At 45.2% G+C, this 21,656-nt stretch overlaps 1 protein-coding gene across 4 annotated transcripts in view; it reads right to left on the bottom strand.

The window, feature by feature from the left end:
• slc8a3 (solute carrier family 8 member 3) overlaps nt 1-21,656 on the bottom strand; it is a gene marked incomplete at both ends in the record, with an annotated part of 176,577 nt that overhangs the window by 64,467 nt on the left and 90,454 nt on the right. For 3 of the 4 annotated variants that reach the window (XM_083633773.1, XM_083633771.1, XM_083633772.1), the window contains one exon: nt 25-131. In XM_083633773.1, coding sequence (XP_083489899.1) covers nt 25-131 — 107 coding nt within the window. Of the gene's footprint in view, nt 1-19; nt 132-21,656 lie in introns of all 4 variants that reach the window. The other variant, XM_083633770.1, reaches the window with a different exon arrangement.

Raw genomic sequence — 21,656 nt, forward strand, 5'->3', positions numbered from 1 at the left:
AGAGAAATAGGTTCACTACCGCACCTTTCTGCAGACTCATGTCTACCATGCGAGGCTCGGCCAGTTCCAGGAAGAAGTTCTTGTTTTTCTCGTACTCCTCATCGTCAATAATTTTCACCGAAACAATTTTGCTGCAAGAGGGAGAGTAATAGGAAAAAAGAAAGAGAGAGAGAGAGAGAGAGAGAGATAAGAAAAAAGGAAGAGGTGTGAAAGGAGAGAGGAGAAGAAGAAACAGGTTAATTTGAGCTAGAGGGACACAGGAAGTGCACTGTAAGTAGGATTAATCAGCATGGAAGAAAGGTTAGAAGGTGATAGGTCAGCTGAGCCTGTCGTTGGCTGGTCAAGATACGTCCTCGGCTTCCAAATGAGCTCATTGGCTGAATGGCTGTCATGACAACCCCATTTAGCACAGCGGCCTGCTACGAGGAAGTGGAACAGAGGGTGAGGTGAACTCTCCCTGCAGCACGGCCACAGCAGCAAGAACAGAACACAATGAAGTGAAAACAGCAGCATGTCATCAGTCAGCTTGTAAAATGTGTAAAGGGACATTTCACAAGGGCAAAAAGGTGAGTGAACGATAAACATGGAAAAAAAGTGTGGCTATCTTCAATCGATTTTTATGGCTGGATGTTTCAGTGGAGCGCTTTCAATGAGACGGCTGGCTGGACACTGGGAGGACAAAGAGAAGACAGATAAGAGGGAAGCAGCTTATTGCTGAGTTTATTACTCCACTTTAATGAAGTCAGGGGGGAGTCTTTTAGGGATGCACGATATCGGCACGTCATCGGCTGATAAAGGCGTTCAAATGAAATTTCCGCATCGGCCAGAAACAAACATGTCTGCCCATATGACAGGCCAATAAAAAACACTTTCATTATGCCCAAATGCTTTGGGCTCGATGGCCATGTAACCCACACCCACGTGTATGATTTACATAGCCTAAGTTGAAGTAGTTTTCTTATTTTGCCCATTTTGAAAAGCATTGTATTTATGTCTGCATCTGCCAGTGGGGCATCACCATAAGAGTAGGCATAATAATGTGTTGATTCCACTACAGGAGAGACTTTACATTCTCTGAAATTGCACGCATATATGGCAAAATATTGGCAAAAAAGTCCAATATCGTGCACCCCTAGAATCTTTTTTTGTGCGTGTGACAAAGCTGCGTCTGACATCATCACACATAAACCGCTCAATACGGCACCTCAGCCCGCCGGCTTTCTCGCCACTGATCGCCCTAATTGATCTTTTTAAAGAGTTATTGATGAGAGCGGGTAAGTTAAGTGGTCAGCAGGTACCCAGATGCCTCAGCGGCTCGCCAATATCGCAGCAAGAACTCCCCGAGGAGGGATACTGTGTTTGTTGAATTCAATTGGATCATGGCAGGCGGGTTCATGGCGCCACGTGGCTGTCGCCTCGCCTGCTGTGAGGTTTGGATACGCTCCCTTAGCCCTCAGAAAACAGTCTCTGCTGTGAGGTTTGGATACGCTCCCTTAGCTCTCAGAAAACATTCTCTGCGAGCTGGAGACGACAAGTCAACAATAGAGGTGCAGCTAGCCCTGAAATAGGGATGACATACTTTATTATGTGTCTCGCTTCTCGTGGAAAGACATTTTTCCTCTCCATCCAACAAAATATACCATTTGTATGCGTGTATTCGGAAATGCATTCGGAAAGCAAGGGTTGAGCTAATAAGATAGGTGGCAGCAGCCATTATGGATGGGTGCTCATGTAGCACGTATCGTTCTCTGCTAGTCAAAAAGTCGCTCATTCCCTGACTGACATCTCTGCTGATGCACTTCCAGCAGTGTGACATATAGCTCAGCTTGTGTCAATCAAACCTCTGACACACACACACACACACACATGCACGCACGCACGCACACACACACACGCACACACACGCAGTTGCGCAGACACACATGGGCAGGTGCAAGCTCTCTCTCTTGGTCACAAATGGCGTCTCACACACACATATTCAATCTCAAATAAACTTTTCTCAAAGGTCCTTTTTGCCCCAGTGGGTATCTCCCATCCATATTTGACCAGATACAGTATATTGGTATATGCCAACAAATCTCTGAATATGCATTGAAAATGGTCCGTATTTTCTAGAGAATCCAGACTAACGATATGACTTTTAGTCATATGAACTCAACCAGTATTCTAGAAAAATATTGAGGTGGCATATTTCCAGACATGACACATGGTCTGGTCATGTAACATAGGCTATAGGGGTGTCAAAAATAATCGATTATAAGATGCATCACGATGCGGACGTGCACGATTCTGCATCGATTAACAAATATCAAAAATCGATTATTTAAAAAATAAAAATAAAAAAATAATTATCAAATAAAATAGAATGTAAGTACATGCAGTTGTTTATTTTAATTATGGATCATAATACAATGCAATTCCAAATGCACTTTTATTTTAAAAGTAGCCACACAGTGAGAAAAAAGAAAGTGAGAAAAAATAAATCATGTATTGCGGAAAAAGTGATGCATCGATTTAAGATGCATCGCGATGCATCGTTTAATCGAATCGAATCGAATCGTTGACAGATGAATCGTAATCGAATCGAATCGTGAGGCCAGTGAAGATTCACAGCCCTAATAGGCTACATGACAAAAATAAGAATATATGTCATGATGTACAGTGCATATTTGACCAGATATGGCACATATCAACAAAACAGAATATGCATCAGAATGGGCTGTATTCTCGAAGTGGTTCTCAAAAGAATTAGTGCACGGACCCCCCATTTGATAAGATTTTGTCACAGGATTTTTTTCTTTTATATGTTTTATCAAGTGAATGAAACCCATGACCACAGTTCTGTCATTGTGTTATGGATGGAATTATACAGTAGTGAAAATAAATGATTTCCATGCTTTTTGCTGGGGACCCCCTGGACCCCTGGGGACCCCCTGGACCCCTGGGGCTCCCCGGACCGGGCCCCACTTTGAGAACCACTGCTCTAGAGAATCTTGGAGATATCCAATCATAATATTTTCTGGATTCTGGCTGGCTCTTTCCGCCCAGTGATACACTAGATGCTCGCACACATGCACACCACAAACATGCGTATATACAGGAATTTAAACATGTATCCTCGCTCTGCTGTAACGCAGTGCTAAATCATTTTCTCTGGTTGCTGTATTGTGTATACTGTAGCTGTGGATGTCTGTGTGTGTGTGTGTGTGTGCGTGCGTGCGCACGCGCGTGTGTGTTACTGGCCGTGGGGAGAGTCTTCCCTATCTAGACCGTGTTAGCACACTACACACAGCAGAACAATCCATCTCTCCTTCCCTCTCTCTCCCTCCCTCCCTCCCTCTCTCTCTATGTCTCTCTCCCTCTGTCTTCACAGCCCACCGGCAGGGCTTTCCTCAGATTGCTAGGCGAGATGTCTGCACCGCAACCGCCGCCATGAGACGCCACTCGGCCTGAATAGTTCCTCGCTTTTCATCAGGCAGGAGAGGAGGAAGCACTGGAGTCTAATGGACAACTAGGATCTGGCAAACACACCACCTGGCTGTTTGAAAGAACAGTGCGCTCTTGCCTGACGTGCGTGCGTGTGCACACACACACACACACACACACACACACACACACACACACACACACACACACACACACACACACACACACACACTGCATGCATGCATGCACACACACACACACACACACACACACACACACACACACACACACACACACACAAGCAAAAAATGTAGTTACAAATTCAAAATAGGAACAATGGGCCCTATTCTCCCACAGGCCTTCGGCGCTAAAACGGGCCTTAAACGCAAAAAAACGTGCCTTGCGCCTGTTTTGGGACGATATCAATATGGCTTTACGCTGCCAAATGCGCTTTAGGCCGAATGGGCGTGGCGCAGTCCCAGAATGGGCCAAAGTGGGCGTGTCGGCCTTAAATCTCGGCGTACTGCTATCTTCCCACCTGGCATAAATTTAGCGCTTTGCGCTTTTGAAAAGCAGGCCTATTCAGTGCGCCAGCTGCGCGGAGCGCTCCCCTCTGGCTCTCTCCCTCCCCTCTGGCTCTCTCCTCTGTCACCCTTCTCTGTGTTACTCTCTCCCTCTCTCCTCAGTCTGACAGGCACAATACGACTGTCTCTCTCTGACTCCCTCGCTCAGACAGACACAACACACGTCCTATAGGAAATAGCAGTTGTAAGTTCACTGCCTGTGAATGTCCCAGCATGCAATTGGGTACTCCATTTCGCTACTAAATAGCAACCAAATGAGGCGAAATAGATATAAAAGGTCGATCTAAAATAATGTGTAATGGTAACACAGCCTGCAATTGTAGAACATTTCAATATTGGACCAAATAAAACATCGAAATTAAAACACCACCCTAAGTGAAACATATATGTCCTCCTGGGCCTATCGATTTAACGTGATTTAGATAAGTGTTAGCGGAACGCGCTTCGGAACGCGCTTCTACTGTCATGTGCTAGCCTATATACTGTGATGTCCGCTCCAATAACTTGGCCCTACTTCACATTTAGTTTTACAATAAAAACACATTTATGCAATGACTTTACATAATGTAGGGTATATTTATGTGCATCATTCTACCTGCAGCAGGGGAGAGAAAACGATATCGTTCTGGACAAACTTTCACCAATATAAAATTAATCTCATCATATAAGGATAGGCTATATTTTTCTAGCTGATGCCTTTAGAACATTCTTTTCACTTTGATCTTGCTATAGTGTAGCATATTTACATGCTTGCAGTATTTAAACTGCAGTTAGATTGGTTTGAGAAGCATAATAATATGGAATAATAGCCTATATGGAGACAGACAGACTGGATGAAGGGAGGGGGGGGGGGGGGGGGGGGCAGAGCGCCTGGCTTCTGTCTGGTTTTGCTGGACCAGTGGAATTGGAGCTTAAAAGGCAAGCGTGCGTTTATTGCACTTATCCAATGAGCATGACGGTGCATAATTTAAAATGGTAAATGGTAAATGGCCTGCATTTATATAGCGCTTTTATCCAAAGCGCTTTACAATCAGTAGATAGTCTACATTCACCCATTCATACACCAATGGCGGCAGGCTGCCACGCAGGGTGCCTACACACCATCGGGAGCAAGGAGGGTTAAGTGTCTTGCCCAAGGATACAACGACAGCAGCTGGGAGGGAGCGGGGATCGAACCGCCAACCCTTGCGTCATTGGCCGACCCGCTCTACCTCCTAAGCTAAAGCCGCAATTTTACGCTTAAAAGGCGTGGTTGTAATGCTTTAGGCTGCGTCTAGCGCCAAGACCAAGATATCAAGTGCGCTGGTCCACGCCCACTGCGCCAGGCGCTCGGCGTAGAAACTAGGCCGATGCAACGATAGGGGCCATTTAATATCTTTGAGCAAGTCAACAATTTCAGTGAGATTGGATCAGATTAAATCAGATTCAATTCCATGCCATGAGGATCAATACAGTTTACTTGCTATGGTGTCACTCGGGACTCGTGGAAATCAATGAGACAATCATGTGCTAATCAACAATATCCAGCAATGTTAGCATCTTAATATCAATAGCCTATAGGCAGGGAACGTGTATAAAATAACTGTAAAGTGTGAGACCAGTTTCACATTTGACTGTGATAACACACCTTTGTTTGATAATGCGCTGACTGGAACATAAATTAACTTGTCTCATACATTTTACATTCTTTCAGCAATGGGAAAGAGCACTGTTAGAAACACAAACATCTTGTGTTCCACAGCAAGAGAACAAAAAACAAAAATAGAACAGAATAGAAGAAAGGATAGTGCTAATTAGTCCTCGTAATACAGTCTAAAAGCATCCAAACAGAAGCGCTGTGGAAGTGAGTGTTTCCCTAGATTCAAGCAGATTGTTACTAATTGCAACTTTCACACAAGTACCGGTACCTCTTTTTTGTTGACATGTTTGATTTGCTGTAAGACATAACTGAAATGTATCATCGCTAAGTACATGTGCGTTAAGTCTGACAAAGTCACCTTTATGAAAACAACATAAATCTTTTAAGAGGTGCCTTCAACTAGCGTGGGTGAACCCAGCCCTCAACGTGACGTCACAGACTATGCCTGTAACGTAAGTTTCTTCATGACTGATACTACATAGAGGTCACAATATCATGGAGGCTGGGTTTACCCAGGCTATAGCCTTCAACCTTCCCAATGCACATTTCTATAAGTATCTACAGGTCAGACACTACATCCGGCGGACATACAACCCCTATAGTTCCTCTTCCAATTGATGAGATCTTAAAATGAATCCAACACCCCATAGCTTACAGTAGAATGCTGGACCTTATGACAAATAAAACTTTAAAATCTAGGGCTAAGTGGTAACAAGATCTCGACTTAACTTTTGAAGACTGTGACTGGGAGGCATTACTGTATGTGAGGGAGCTCAAAACTTCTCTTAAAATAGTCGCCACAAGCTTTTGCAGTTCAATCTCATCCATAGAATTTATTTTACCCCAGAAAGACTCCACAAGATGAACAACACTATCTCAGAACTGCGTCCTAGATGTACGATAGAGACGGGAAGCTTTATTCATATGTTTTGGAAAGAATCGCAAGAGCTTCATCAGAGCTCTCAACCGAAACGCCAAGAAACAAGCGAAACCCATCCAGCGAGCCCCATCCAGACTGCCAGGCAGCAGCCAGGCAGCAGCAACTCGTTTGTCACAGACCCGCTGCAGAGCCAAGGAGGGCGGAGGAGAACGCCCACGGAGGGAGGAGTTGGAAGCAGAGGGGGGTTTCCTGCTGTTATGGAGGAAATTACTGTTCAAAACTATTGTTTAGATGTCTGACGTCTTACTGATGCCAAAAATGAATGGTTAAAGTGACTGTTCTATCGAATTTCACAAAAAGCCGTTTATCTCAGAATAAATTTTCAGACGCTGAAACCATGCTGTATTCAACTGCTAATGCTTACATAACTACTAACTCTACAAACTAACTCTTTTAGACAGAGAAAGCACACATTCTATTAGTTCTTTTGAGATATTGTGTGTTCACAAAATCCTAACAGAAACGAATCCTCGGCTCTTGAAAGATGAGCCCAAATCCTCAAAAAAAAACCTTGGCAGAAGCTAACTACAGTATTGAAAAACGGCTGGCAGTGAATGTGTTAAAAGCAAAAAAAAAAAAAAGTGTTTTGGGGTTTAGTCCTGCTTTAAAGATTAATAATGGTGTAACAACAACAGTCATTAGACACTAGTTGTTTTCCTCTTCACTGTTTGTCTTGTCTGTTATTGCCTGTGCTTTTTTGAGTACACTGTAACTTTTCCCCCTTTTTTTAGGGGGGACGGGAGGGAAATAACTGGCAGGGACTGGTTTGGGGGGAGGTTTGTGATAATCTGCACTTTTCCTGTCACAAATTCTGAAAACTTGATGAAAATGAAAATGTCAAGAAATATATTGTAAAAAAAAAAAAGTCTGACAAAGTCTTCAAATGAGTGTGAACACATCAACACTTCCAAGTCACTGTCATAACAATGAATATTCCCACATAACTTGAAGGCAGCATAAACTTGTGACATGGAGAGAGACGGAGAAAGACTACATACACAAACGCGCATGCACCAACACACACACACACACACACACACACACACACACACACACACACACAGACACAGACAGACACACACACACACACACACACACACACACACACACACAGGCAACCGCACACAAACCACACGTAATCATAAACACTTGCAACGCACAGTCACACATCATGCGCACAACCACACATATGGAACAGTGAGCGGGGAACATTAAGCAAGATTTGCATTCATCTATGAAGATCATCAATAATTCATCCATCTATCTCCACATCTGGCATCGGTCGCCGTGGAAGCAGCGGAAAGCCACTCTGAAGAGGCGGGGGGTTCTGGGTAATGGGGATACAATCAAACACCTGCTGTGCACACAAACACAAATCACAGTGCAGTATTTACAGGGCCGGTCCTGCTGCCAGTGCAGTGATGGTGAATGGTTTTACTGTGGTATGTTGACAGAAAGACACAGACTGTGATGGTGAATGGTTTTACTGTGGTATGTTGACAGAAAGACACAGCCTGTGATGGTGTACGGCAGATGGCAGCCTCTCTCTCACACTCACTGACTCACAGATTCACAGGTATACGCATGCATGCACTCATCTCCGCTACACTGTTTTGTGTATTTGCTGTGCCTAGATGCTGCTTTTTCCCATGGCGCCCGGGTCATGAGATGGAAAAGTCTGGACAGTCACTCAGTCAGTCAGTCAGTGAGCCATGGACATTTCGTGAGTTTTAGTGGGGAAACGGCTGTAGCTAGGGATAGGAAGGTGCTAGAGAGTCAGGATTCAAGGGGTGGGCAGGAATAGTGGCATTTTGTGTTTCTCAAAATTAAGACCACATTTCCCCCCAAATCCTGTCTGTGTGCATTTGTCTTGAACAACAAGAAGGATAAAGGTTGATTTATGGTAGGTCGCTCGATATTTTTGATAAGCGTCGAGTGACAGAAATAAACTTCTGACGTCATATCTGTCACTCAACAGCTTCAAAAATGTTGAGCGGCAAAGCATAAATTGCGCATAAGACTCATAAACAACCAAAATCCATTCTGACACAGTTAACATCAACTTGAAACTATGCGGTTAGGATTGTGTAACTGGAATAAAATTGTGTATTACTTTCAAAGCAAATTAATTGTGCTGTAAAGCAATCCAGCAGACTTTTCCTGCATCTGACCACACATAAGATAGAATGTGTCGAGGCGGCTGCTAATCTTTTCAGCGATAGTCTCGTTTGCTTACGGTAATTATACTAATGTCGTCAAATGAATGTGGGAATGGTTTATTGATGTTAAAATGCCTCACGTAGCACCTTTAAGTCCAGTATTAGTGGTGTGGGAAGTGCCGTGGGTAATGACAGACAATTAAGAAGGTTCACACCTCGGCTGCACTGGGCTGCCTCTCCCTTCCCCGGCCCGAGGACAGATGAGACAGGGAAGAGAGTGGAGGTGGTACAGAGAGTATCTCTTTCTCCCTCTGTTCTGTGGCCAAAAAGCACACAGCCGCCCACCTCCACTCTGTTTTGGGATGCCTCTTCTTCAACCACAGGCTTTAGTCTCCCTGCTGTTTGGTCTGCTCTCGGGCTTTTCATTTGCTATTCTGCCAACACTACAACATGGAAGCCTTTAAGAGTGAAAAGCAGCGTGCTGGAGTAATGGCACTGTTGGCACCATCAGATTACGGGCCACAAAAGCGACAAAATGCTCTGCTGTACCAAGCTATTGTCGCCAAGGGAGCAGTAAAGCGTTGCCCATGGTGATCGTTGATGGTTCATGGCATCATCACATTGGGTGCAGCAACTGATAATGCCATACTGCCATAGATACAGCCGGTCTGTGTGGGAACGCCCACAAAATGTTAGTATGGCTGGCGTGCGAGTGGAGTAAAAAAAATAACATATATCTCAATGGGCTGACTCCCCAAAGGACAGTTCTGTGGCTCTACACTACAAGATTGGGGATTCTAGAGTAGGTACATAGACATCTGTTCAGATGTGCATTTACTGCAGTGGTTGAATCACCAATCCTGTCTGCCTGGGCTGGGCTAGCAGCTAAATGCTAACTATGCTGAATGGGGAGAACGGGAGGATTTATCCCACCCTGACCACGCCCTCAGCCAGCTACCCCAGCATCTATGAGGAGTAGGGCTGTCCCAAATACCATATTTAAAAAATAACAAACAGGAAAAATATCAAAATCCCCCCCCCCTGTTGTTATTTTTTCTTTTTGCACCAAACCGAATGTTTAATGGTCACTCACGATTCAGTAGGTCACGGGTTGGCTTGGTTCCAGCCGTAAAACTCGTTATATAAGGATTTTTCAAAATGTCTATGGAGAAAATGAATGAAAAACTCACTTCTGGGGCAGAAAATGTCATGTGACTGTTGAGCTCTATAGCACATGACTTGGCACGCCTCCAATTTGCACCTGCGCCCGCAAACGCTAAATTACCGCTTTTACGATAATAGGGCACATTGACTGTATCTATAGCTTTGCAGTTGTCTCGCTTACGTAAATATTAACTACCCGACCCTATCTTCCCTCTACTCGGATTAGTTCTTGCTTCACCGCATCATCAGAGCATGGAAGATAGTTGAAGTAGCTGAAGAATTTGTGGCTGCGCATGCCCGACACGAGCTGCCATCTCCATTGAAAATGAATGAATTGCTTTTGCCTTGTAGCCTGTACTCTGAACGGTGCGTTAAGACACAAGAGGAAGTGACATCATATAAAGTCTTCTCTAATGCTTTTCTGTCTTGTCTCTTGTCCTCAGTCTTATCCTCAAATCACTGAGCCTTTACTCTGCCAAGTCTTCCCTTTTTGTGAAGATTCGGACAAAACGTACAATTTCGGCGCCCCAGGCTAAGAAGAGCAGTAACTCAAAGCGCTGCAATTAAATGCGTCCTTTCTTTTCTCTGGCCCTGTTCCTCTACATACAACACCTGTTCCCGTTGCCCTGTTCCTCTACATACAACACCTGTTCCCATTGCCCTGTTCCTCTACATACAACACCTGTTCCCGTTGCCCTGTTCCTCTACATACAACACCTGTTCCCGTTGCCCTGTGCCTCTACATACAACACCTGCTCCCGTTGCCCTGTTCCTCTACATACAACACCTGTTCCCGTTGCCCTGTACCTCTACATACAACACCTGTTCCCATTGCCCTGTGCCTCTACATACAACACCTGTTCCCGTTGCCCTGTGCCTCTACATACAACACCTGTTCCCGTTGCCCTGTACCTCTACATACAACACCTGTTCCCGTTGCCCTGTTCCTCTACATACAACACCTGTTCCCGTTGCCCTGTTCCTCTACATACAACACCTGTTCCCATTGCCCTGTACCTCTACATACAACACCTGTTCCCGTTGCCCTGTACCTCTACATACAACACCTGTTCCCATTGCCCTGTGCCTCTACATACAACACCTGTTCCCATTGCCCTGTTCCTCTACATACAACACCTGCTCCCGTTGCCCTGTTCCTCTACATACAACACCTGTTCCCATTGCCCTGTGCCTCTACATACAACACCTGCTCCCGTTGCCCTGTTCCTCTACATACAACACCTGTTCCCGTTGCCCTGTACCTCTACATACAACACCTGTTCCCGTTGCCCTGTTCCTCTACATACAACACCTGTTCCCGTTGCCCTGTTCCTCTACATACAACACCTGTTCCCATTGCCCTGTACCTCTACATACAACACCTGTTCCCGTTGCCCTGTACCTCTACATACAACACCTGTTCCCATTGCCCTGTACCTCTACATACAACACCTGCTCCCGTTGCCCTGTTCCTCTACATACAACACCTGTTCCCGTTGCCCTGTTCCTCTACATACAACACCTGCTCCCGTTGCCCTGTGCCTCTACATACAACACCTGCTACCGTTGCCCTGTGCCTCTACATACAACATATGTTCCCGTTGCCCTGTGCCTCTACATACAACACCTGGTCCCGTTGCCCTTTGCCTCTACATACAACACCTGCTACCGTTGCCCTGTGCCTCTACATACAACATATGTTCCCGTTGCCCTGTGCCTCTACATACAACACCTGGTCCCGTTGCCCTGTGCCATGGGCTTTCTGCTCTGATCCAAACACAACCTTTCCCAGTCCTCTTGAAAGGTTCTCACTCAGACTCCTCTTTGCCTTTTTGAGTTTTTCCTTAATCTACAGAGTGCTTTTCAGTTGCTTTTCACCTGTACGGTCAGTGGACTGCATTCAGCCACTGTTAACGCACATGTGGAGAGAGTGAGGGATAGCTTTTTGCACAACACACATCCCTTCCACTTCCATAAGCTCTGCAGTATGGCAGCCTTGATGGTGGCAGGACTAGGAGGAGGTTCTGCTCCTGAAGAGCTCTAGTAGAAAACGTATAAATCTTGCTTGAAGTAACAAGTCATCAACAGAGGGCAAGGACATTCATTATAGAAAGGAAACTGTGAGATACAAGAAAAGCGAGAATCATCAGAAAACAAGCCCTACAACCACTCCATCTGTTTTCAAGAGCCTACACCATTTCAGCCTCATCAGATCATGGCAACGCAGGCCTGCACTCAAAGTCCCAAATAAAGTCAAGCCAATAAAGACAGAGAGCGGACAGGGAGGGAAAAGGCCCCGGCGCCTCGCGGGAAATCAGCGCCTTAATTAAGCAGACCTGCTTTCTGTCACCAAGCGTGGGGATTATGGGCCGCGCTCATTATGCTCCTGATTATTGCTTTTTCCCAGCAATCACAGAAAAAAAGCCAGTAAACACATTTGTCAATGATTTCTTGCCAATCTGATGACAATCTCGTATCTGATTTAATATTCCACACCCACAAGGCCTATGCCCCTCCCACTGCCTGTCTCCCTTCATCATCCTCATTCCTTCTCTCTCTGTATCTACCTACATTTCTCTCTTTCTTTCCTCCAGTGATGCAAACATATGAAAGAAAGACCAACTGACAACCAGCAAAAACAACATTTCTTTTTAAGCGTTGCAGCCGCTTCTTCATGCCTTCTGTTTCTGCCCCTCACTGACGGGATTCTGGGCCAGAATATTTGACTGGTACTCTAAGGCCTATGGGGTGGCCCTTCAGCTGGGTCCTTGTATCATCTAGGGACCCAGGGACTGCAGATGAAATTTAGCTTCCTAGCTAAGTCTGGGACAGTCTCTGACTGTCCATTGTCCCTGTCAAATAAAATAATAAGAAAAAAAAGAAGAAAAAAAAGAACTCACCATCTTCGGCTACTCGGAGACCTCTCTGAACTTTCCTACAGCTGTGCAACAGTCTCTGACAATGGGGACAACTGTTGCCAAAAAACAAATTATGAAGGAATGGAAATCCCCCTTTTCACCCTCTTTCCAATTGTGGTTGACGGACATGACCTCTGTTATACACATGGAGAGACTCAGGTTCTTGCAACGCAGTTAGAAAATGTATAACCATCTGGGACCCGTTTTTAGTCTACCTCAACGAGGCTAGGGGTGACGGGTGACTCACCCGGATGGCTTCCCATAGACCCCTTGAGTGAGATCCCAGGTACATCGTTTATAAGAACATAAGCACCTTAGGTGTCTGGCGGGCGGCACCACTTTGTAATGTTGAATGTTGATCATATTTTTTTTTGCTGTTTCTTTCCTCTGTGTCTGAGCTTGTTTGTGTGTTTTGTCTTGTTTGTGTTCTATAAAAATTGTAAATATGAAAAAAAAAGAAAAAAAAAGGTGTTGCAGCCACAACTGAAGCGGCACAGTCAGTATAGTCAGTATAACTGACTGTGGGCTCTATTTTCCCCCTGGCCTTAAATTAGCATTTATGGCTGGGCGCAGCGCTATTAGTGGGCATGGTCACGCGCATTCCCTAATTTTAATGTGGCGCTAAAAGCCAAGGTGCGTGGCGGAAACAATTTAACCACGCCTTTTTAAGCGTAGAATTATTCACAAGTGTGGCCATTGGTGATCTCCAGTAAAACAATCACATTCTTCCCTTCCAAGCTCCCGATCCACGGAGCCACTCCAGTGCGGTTGCGGCTGCATGCTGTCATCTCTCCATGCCAATTTGGACATCTCAGCGCATTACAGATCATAGCCTAAACACCTCTCCCGCACACACGCTGAAGAAGGGCTGCTGCCCAAATGTCTGTGTTGCAATAAAAGTATTCAACTTGGAGTGCTGTCCTCCTTTCTGATGGCTGTCATGTAGAGTTCTCAACGGTCCTAAAAAATCTAATCCGACCCAACCCGCTTGAGACGCGGACCGAGCTCAACTCGCCCGCCGTTGTCACATACACTCACTCAGCCCGAGACCAAAACAAACAAACAGTTATTAGACCTAGGACATTATAAAAAGTGTGCAATTAATGCTGCCGTGGCTCAAATAATGGGAACGGTATGTATGTATGTTACTGCCATAAATGTTTTTCAGCTTTCATGCTGTTATGGACGCGTATGCTTATCCCATCTCCGTTGCAGGGCTACTGCGTGCGTAATTACGCAGCGTACTGAGCCGCGCTAAGTGACGCTGCTCTATTTGAAGTTGAATTTCGTTCCACCAGCACCCATTTTATTAATCAGCTATTTTTTATTTGTTTCTATATACATTGAATCCCACCAATTTAGTCCGTCATTTTCCCCTAGGCTGGTATTTAAGGCCAAAACGCCCATTCTGGCCTATTTTGTCACTGCGCCACGCCTCTTCAGCGTAAAGCACATTTCGGGGCGTAAAAGCATGACGGTATCTTCCAGATAGCCCAAAATGATGCAGGACGATAGCGGTAGGCAGGCGTAAAGTGTTTTTTTTGCGTTTAAGGCCAGTTTAGCGCCTAAGGCCACTTTAAGGCCAGTGGCAAAATAGAGTCCTGTGTGTGTTTGTTGGCGAGAGTTTGCACCATAATACATATATTATTTGTTTGCTAAAAAATATGTTATGCATTTAAGAAATGATTACATCTATCTTTTTTCAATACATTTTGACTGGGCAGGTAAATATTCTATATGGCCGGAATTCTGTAATGTTACTGGCCGCATTGGCCAGAGAGAAAAGCCTAGCGGAATCCATGGTTTGCACCGAGATGTGTGGACGAGATTTGGCCTAGGCCCCGCCCCCAGCCTGCCGAGACAGCTGAGACACAGGAGTTGAGAGAGAGAGAGAGAGATTCAAAGCCGGTAAAGCACACCTGGGCGTGATTTTTTTACAAACAGGAGACTCAAACCTCAAAGACCTCAAAATGGCGGCCGGCTTGCAGAAGTCAAACAACAACATTGGAAAAGACAAGAGACACGATCACACAAAACTTTCTCCACATGGCGTCTCGCAACTTCTCTGAGCGAGCGTGAGCCAGATGAAATGGCTAGGAGCGTAACTTGGAGAGTCGGCACAGTGATGCCAGATGCCACTTGAATAATACATGTCTGCCAATGGGAGTCCCAGACCAGTTTGGACAACAGTGCACAGTACACTCAGTCCACAAACAGACTTGAAGAGAGGAATGCACTATGTACCCCAATTTACCAGTGCAGGATCTGATGGAAGTATCCCTTGTGTGGTTCAATCAGAATGAAGTTGCAGGGTGGTCTAGTACTTAGGGAAACTGTCAGACGACATTGCTTGGTGCCTCGTGTTTTTTCCATTGATTTGACAATTTTGGGGACTGGATCTGGCTTTGGCCAATCCTGGCGTGTTCCGCCCCCAAATCGAGTGGGAGTCAGCATGTTGTGGCGCTACGCAGGCAGCCAGCTGCCTTTGTGTGGAGCAGAGCGGAGAGTGCAGCCTGACGGCCTGGAATCTCAGAGGGGCCGGGGTCTGAATTCGGCCTTAACAACGTTAACTAAAGTTATCCTGGAATGCGATTTTAACGACCAATTACATTTCTTTGCATTCTTAGACATTACGGTTTGCTTTATTTTGTTAAACACAATTGGCCAAGTAAATAGTTAGTTTATGGGCTAGAAATTCTGCAAGATTACAGACACTAGGCGCCATTTTCTCCTTCATTTGGAGGAGAAACTTCTCCTGAAATAAAGATTGATTGACAGCTGCCATGTCGCGATCGGCCATGACATGATTGGTTGAAATGGGGTGGAAATTTTATAGTACTACTGTATGTGACGTCAGCAAACTGTAGATTACTGTTATGAATGAAATCTTGAAAAATGAACTTTTGATGTGGAAAAAAGTGTGAAAAACTAAAGAAATTAGATTTTTGTGATTTTCTTTGCATACATTAATAAATAGGTTCACTGAATACCCAGGTATTTGAACTAAAATGGAAAAGAACAAAAACATTTTTGGGTTCAGCTCGACTTTAAGACAGGAATGTTTGTACAAACACTGTTGAATTATACTAAACCAGGAGTGTTAGTGACCGAAACAAACTGATCCTGCAAGGAAATTAACAAATCACATAGTAAGAGATTTGATTCTTTGTACTGAACTGAACCAAACTAATTCACACAGCAAAGTGATTCATAATTACCACCACTATCCTCACTGGCCACCAGCTCAAGGGACGTTGTCCTCTGATTGAACCCACTCTGAAAAAAGTGAACACTGCAAAAACTGCAGATCTAACAAAGTGTAATAATCTTATATTCAGATTCAAAATCTAGTTGGTCTTGTTTTCAGTATCAATGGATTATCTAGTGTTTTCTAAGGAAGATCCTTTGACTTAATCCAAGTAAATGTCACTTGCCTTGTCTTGATAAGCAACGTTTATTGGAGTTCTTTTTAACTACATACAAGGGACATGACTGCAAAACATACACTTACGCTAGAAACCTTATTTTAAGTTAAGACAAAAACATCAAATTTCAAGCATCAGCTCTATGGTTCAACATGAGTTACTTGCCCAGCTGGTAAAAGTTACAGTGAAAGTGACCATGTAAACAATCTCCCAACAGAGATCAATAAAGTACCATATAGCTTGACAATGTCAGTGCTTAGGATTATAGTCAGAGAAGACAGGGGGTGGGCATCTGTAGTCCCAGATGCTTTGTTGAATTGACCCATGACATGACATTTTCAGAACACTCAACATGCTCTCTTGAACGCTTACACTTAAGCTCTCTCACACACACACACGCACGCACGCACGCACGCACGCACGCACGCACGCACGCACGCACGCACGCACACACGCACGCACACACACACACACACACACACACACACACACACACACACACACACACACACACACACACACACACAACACACACGCAGATGGAATGGTGCGGCACACAGCAAGGTGCTTGCTGCGACGACTGACGGACTGGGTAGCTCATGACGAGAGCTCTCAGCAGGCACGGGGAGAGAGCCAGGTTTATTAATACCGTTGCTGTGAGGAATCATGCAGTCACCAAGCTAGAGTTCTGACAAGGAATCACATTTTCTGAATTCCTTGGCAGGAACTGCAGCTGTCCCTCCCCAGCCATGGCAGTGCCCACTCCCCCCCACCCCCCACCACCACCACAAATACAACCTTGTGGTCTAACGGGAGATTTAGTGTTCCTGTTTGAAAGTGCACATATGGAACTTCTGTATGCATGAGAAGGGAATAGTTCATCCAAAAATGAAGATTCTGTCATCATCTCCTCCCCCTCGTGCCAGTTGAAACACAGGTGAAATGTGTTGGTCCATATAACACACAGGGAGGTTGACAGCACAACTTTGTAGCAGCCTTCTCCTCCAAAACACTGAAGACAATGAGAACTTGTTCTTTAGAGTTCCAAAACAAAAACAGACAAACAATCACTGTGAATAGAAAGACCTACACACCATTATTTGTTGCAAGTCAATAAGAGTAGTTAAGATTGTCACTAAATGATGATGTAAATATCTGTCTGTTTGGAACTCTGAAGAACTGTGCCCGGTTGCATAAACCACCTTAAGTTTCAAACTTAAGTTCGTCCCTTAGGCAATATATTTCCCTCAGGTGATGGATTCACTTAGGACAGTGTTTAGACTGAGGCTTTTATGATAGTTACTGTCAGAATACGACACAGAGCACTTCAGTTGCCATGGTTACGCTTCACTCTTCCGACTGCTCACGCTCAACACAACACACAAACACGTACTGTATTGGTGCGCGGATTCACAGCGAACACGTAGGCTACCGTCAGCACGGATTTGCAGAGGGAGCGAGCGAACAAACAAAGATTTTTTGTTGTCTCCCACAATCAAGTGCAAAAAACCTCAAAGCAATTGACACTTGCTGGACAGCTGGCAACGCATGGTTCCTCCTGGTTTGGTGCTCGAGGTCCGGTTCAAGTTTTGAAGCTATTTTGAGGATGGACTGGCGGTTAAATCTATACTCCCTCAAAAGTTGCGCATCATTCATCATGTCCAATGGGTTTTGTCTAGAAAAATTTGTCATGGTATCTCCTCCTCTTGAATCACCATACATTTAGCCATGTTCAACAAATAATTTCACACAAATTCACATTTAAGTGAGTTAAGACAGTTATGTGCCCCTTAAGATTTTCTGAGGAAAATGTCTCCTAAGGACCTTTTAGCAACCTACCTTTGTGTTATACGGACTGACTTCACCTGTGTTTTAACTGGCATGATGGAGAGATCATGACAATCTGCATTCTTTGGCTGAACAATTCCTTTACCTTACATAGTGCACCGGTTTTCAGAATGATTACAGTGTGTGTTAGATTTAATAGTGGGGTGGCATGGCAGAATGAGAGACACCCCTCTGATCCCATGGATCTCTCACACCTCCAGCTCTACGACTCCAATGTCTAACGTACCCAACCGGCTCCCATTTGCTGCTCTCGCTCTGACTTGTTGTCATGGATACAAAACCCGTCTCACCAGCCCTGCTCCATCTCTGACAGACTCTGATGACATGGACAATATCGATATATATCAATATTATGTGGTCTGACGGTGGTGCGGGGTGGCAGTTGCATTGATTTATCCATCCACTGGTTCCCTACATTTCTGTAAAACCCCATCCACTCATGATTGTGGGACATGACATCATTAGTGGGTATGCATCATCAGTCGGGTGCATTTGCATGCTCAGTTGATGGATTGTGTTTGTTTACTAATATGACATCATCAATCACCAATGGCCACCATTCGACAATGATGACAATGACATAATCGCTATGGTCACCAATTGACGATTGTGGGGCTGGTGCGGTCTGTGCCATAACGGACTGAAGGGCGCACAAAGTCACTTATAGAAGCGGCAGTACCGCTTAAAAATCATGAGATCAGGGCGTCCGGGTAGTTTAGCGCTAGATTCCCTGTATACCAACATGAGGGTCACAGGTTTGCACCCCCGCGTTACCTCCAGCTTGGTTGGGCGTCCATACAGGCACGATTGGCTATGTCCGGGGGTGGGAAGCCCGATTGTGGGTATGTGTCCTGGTCGCTGCACTAGCGCCTCCTCTTCCTGTGCCCTGTCAGAGAACACATGTACTCCACACTGCGTCTCCAAGACCTGAACCGATTGTCTTAGCGTGCCAATAACGTCAGAGAAAGGCTGCAGAGGCCCCCTTTTGTCTCGCAACTGTAACTCTCTCCTTTTAACAACAACAGCATCCTTTTCTCCACTCCAACATGGAGAACACACTGCAACAAAGGGATGTTAAGGATAAAGCCCTCCCAGCCCCCAGGAGAGCTGTCACTGGCATCCATATCCTGCTGTGGATCATTCACCAGTCCATATCCTGCTGTGGATCATTCACTAGTCCATATCCTGCTGTGGATCATTCACTAGTCCATATCCTGCTGTGGATCATTCACTAGTCCATATCCTGCTGTGGATCATTCACTAGTCCATATCCTGCTGTGGATCATTCACTAGTCCATATCCTGCTGTGGATCATTCACTAGTCCATATCCTGCTGTGGATCAGCAAAACCACCTTTATTGGTGTCCACTAAACTTCACTGGCTTGAATTGTGCCTGCGCTGATTTGTTTTTTTTAAGCTTTTATGACAAGGAGGTTGAAGTAGAGCAATTTTTTTTATTGGCAACATTGGCTGATGAAATAGGTCTATACACACGCTTCTGTGGCTCTCCTTGTTGCCTGTGAACCTCTGGACACAATAACAAGCAGCAGAAGCACAGCTGTTTGTGTCATTTACAAACAGGATAAATGTTGGTCCTCAGGACTATGTACAAAGAGAAAGGGGCTCTCCATGCTAAACTAATACTCTGATGGTCTTATTAAGGCCAGCATACTGTAATTTGGCTCAGTCATAGCTAGAACTGGGGCAAATATAGTAGTATGCCCAAGTAATATTCATAATTTGTTTTAATCTGCTTAGGATACAGGAGCAGTGGAGCTTATCATATCGAAACAGCTTAAATAGGCTGTCAATCAGATAATAACCATACTGGAAAAGTAAAATGGAAATGGAAAAACAAAAACAAAACAAAAACAAAAACACTAAATGTTTGTTTTAACTCTCGAAACTCATCTCATTATGCTGGCAAAACCCCTCCCATCTGGTACTCAATGTAGGACAGACAATAAGAATAATTTGCTAATATTATTTGAACCAGAAGGTCAGATTAACCTCAAGGCTGCACCGAGAAAGCGGCAGTACCATAGACATGGCTGAGAATAAAATGTACTTTCTGGAGAAGCAAGAAAAGCCACTGTCATGCACCCCTAAAAACATGCTGACTGCCAGGGCTGAAGGAGACTAAGACAAAAGGAGAAGATGAGAAAAGAGAGGACACTCAAAGGTAAGGCAGAGGATGGAAGGGCAATTGAAAAAAGAAAGCCATGCTCCATATTTTCTGAGCCAAGAGCGAGGCAAGGCGGGGGTGGGGGGGTGAGGCTGCTATATATTTTTGGGATGTCTGGAGCAAGCCCAAAGGTCCTCCTCTACAAGGACACAATGCAATAAAACACTCTGAGATGAAGCATCTGATTGGGGCAACAAGGAAGGGAGAGGAGCGAGGGAGAGACTAAAGATGCTGCAGCTACAGCGGCGGCATGGTGAGGTGGAGCTGGTGGGGGTGAAGGGGACAGCTGGGGTGAGGTGGATCTGGTGGGGGTGAAGGGGACAGCTGGGGTGAGGTGGATCTGGTGGGGGTGAAGGGGACGGATGGGGTGAGGTGGATCTGGTGGGGGTGAAGGGGACGGATGGGGTGAGGTGGAGCTGGTGGGGGTGAAGGGGACGGATGGGGTGAGGTGGAGCGAGGGCGAGAAATAGAGGAGGGCTATTTTGGGCGTCAGGCGTGGGTCTGTGACAGAGAGCCAGAGCAGCCAAGTCAAAGCGTCTGGAGCCAGGAGACAAACACCATCATATTATCAATGACTGCCTCTGAATCAGGATGACTGAGAAAGATGACAAGCCCTCCTCTGAATCAGGGAGTGAGAATTCTGACAGGTTTATTGTATAGAGACAGTCCGCATGTCTGGGAATGCCCACAAAATGTTAAATGGCTGGCGCGCGAGTGGGGTAAAACCGCCGATATATCTCATGGGCTGACGCACCAAAAGACGGTGCTGCGGCTCTAAACTACATGTTTGGGGGTTCTAGAGCAGAACACAAGACGTCTGCTCAGATGTGCGTTTACTGCGGTGGTTAAATCCCCGATCGTGTCTGCCTGGGCTGGGCTATCAGCTAAATTCTAACTTTGCTGAATGGATAGAACGGGGGAATTTACCCCACCCTGACCCTGCCCCCAGCAAGGCTGAGCCAGCTAACCCAGCGTCTATTGTGGGCGTTCCTAGAGCCTGTATGGGCGTTCCCAGACATGCGGACTGTCTCTATTGGAATACAGCATACTCCTTCTTGACATGTTGAGGTAGAAGCTAGGTAAACAGGAAACGTTGATCCAGAGAAGCTGGTTGCTGGTGTGTGACATTCATGCTACCAAGGGCTACTATAGCTTCATTACTGGTTGAGTTTCTTACTTGTTTCAAACCAAGGGGCAACCTTTGGTTCTGAAAAATTACGCCAATGCGGAAGTGCCTTAAATTATTCTTTCAAATGGCCTGCAGGGGGCGACCCCACTGGCTCCAAAAAGAAGTCAGATTGTATGGAAGTCAATGGGAAAATGACCCTATTTATCACTTGATTAATGACCTCAGTAAACACTTTCCT

Source organism: Poromitra crassiceps (assembly GCF_964638095.1).
Source record: "Poromitra crassiceps genome assembly, chromosome: 3".
Lineage (NCBI taxonomy): Eukaryota > Metazoa > Chordata > Actinopteri > Beryciformes > Melamphaidae > Poromitra > Poromitra crassiceps.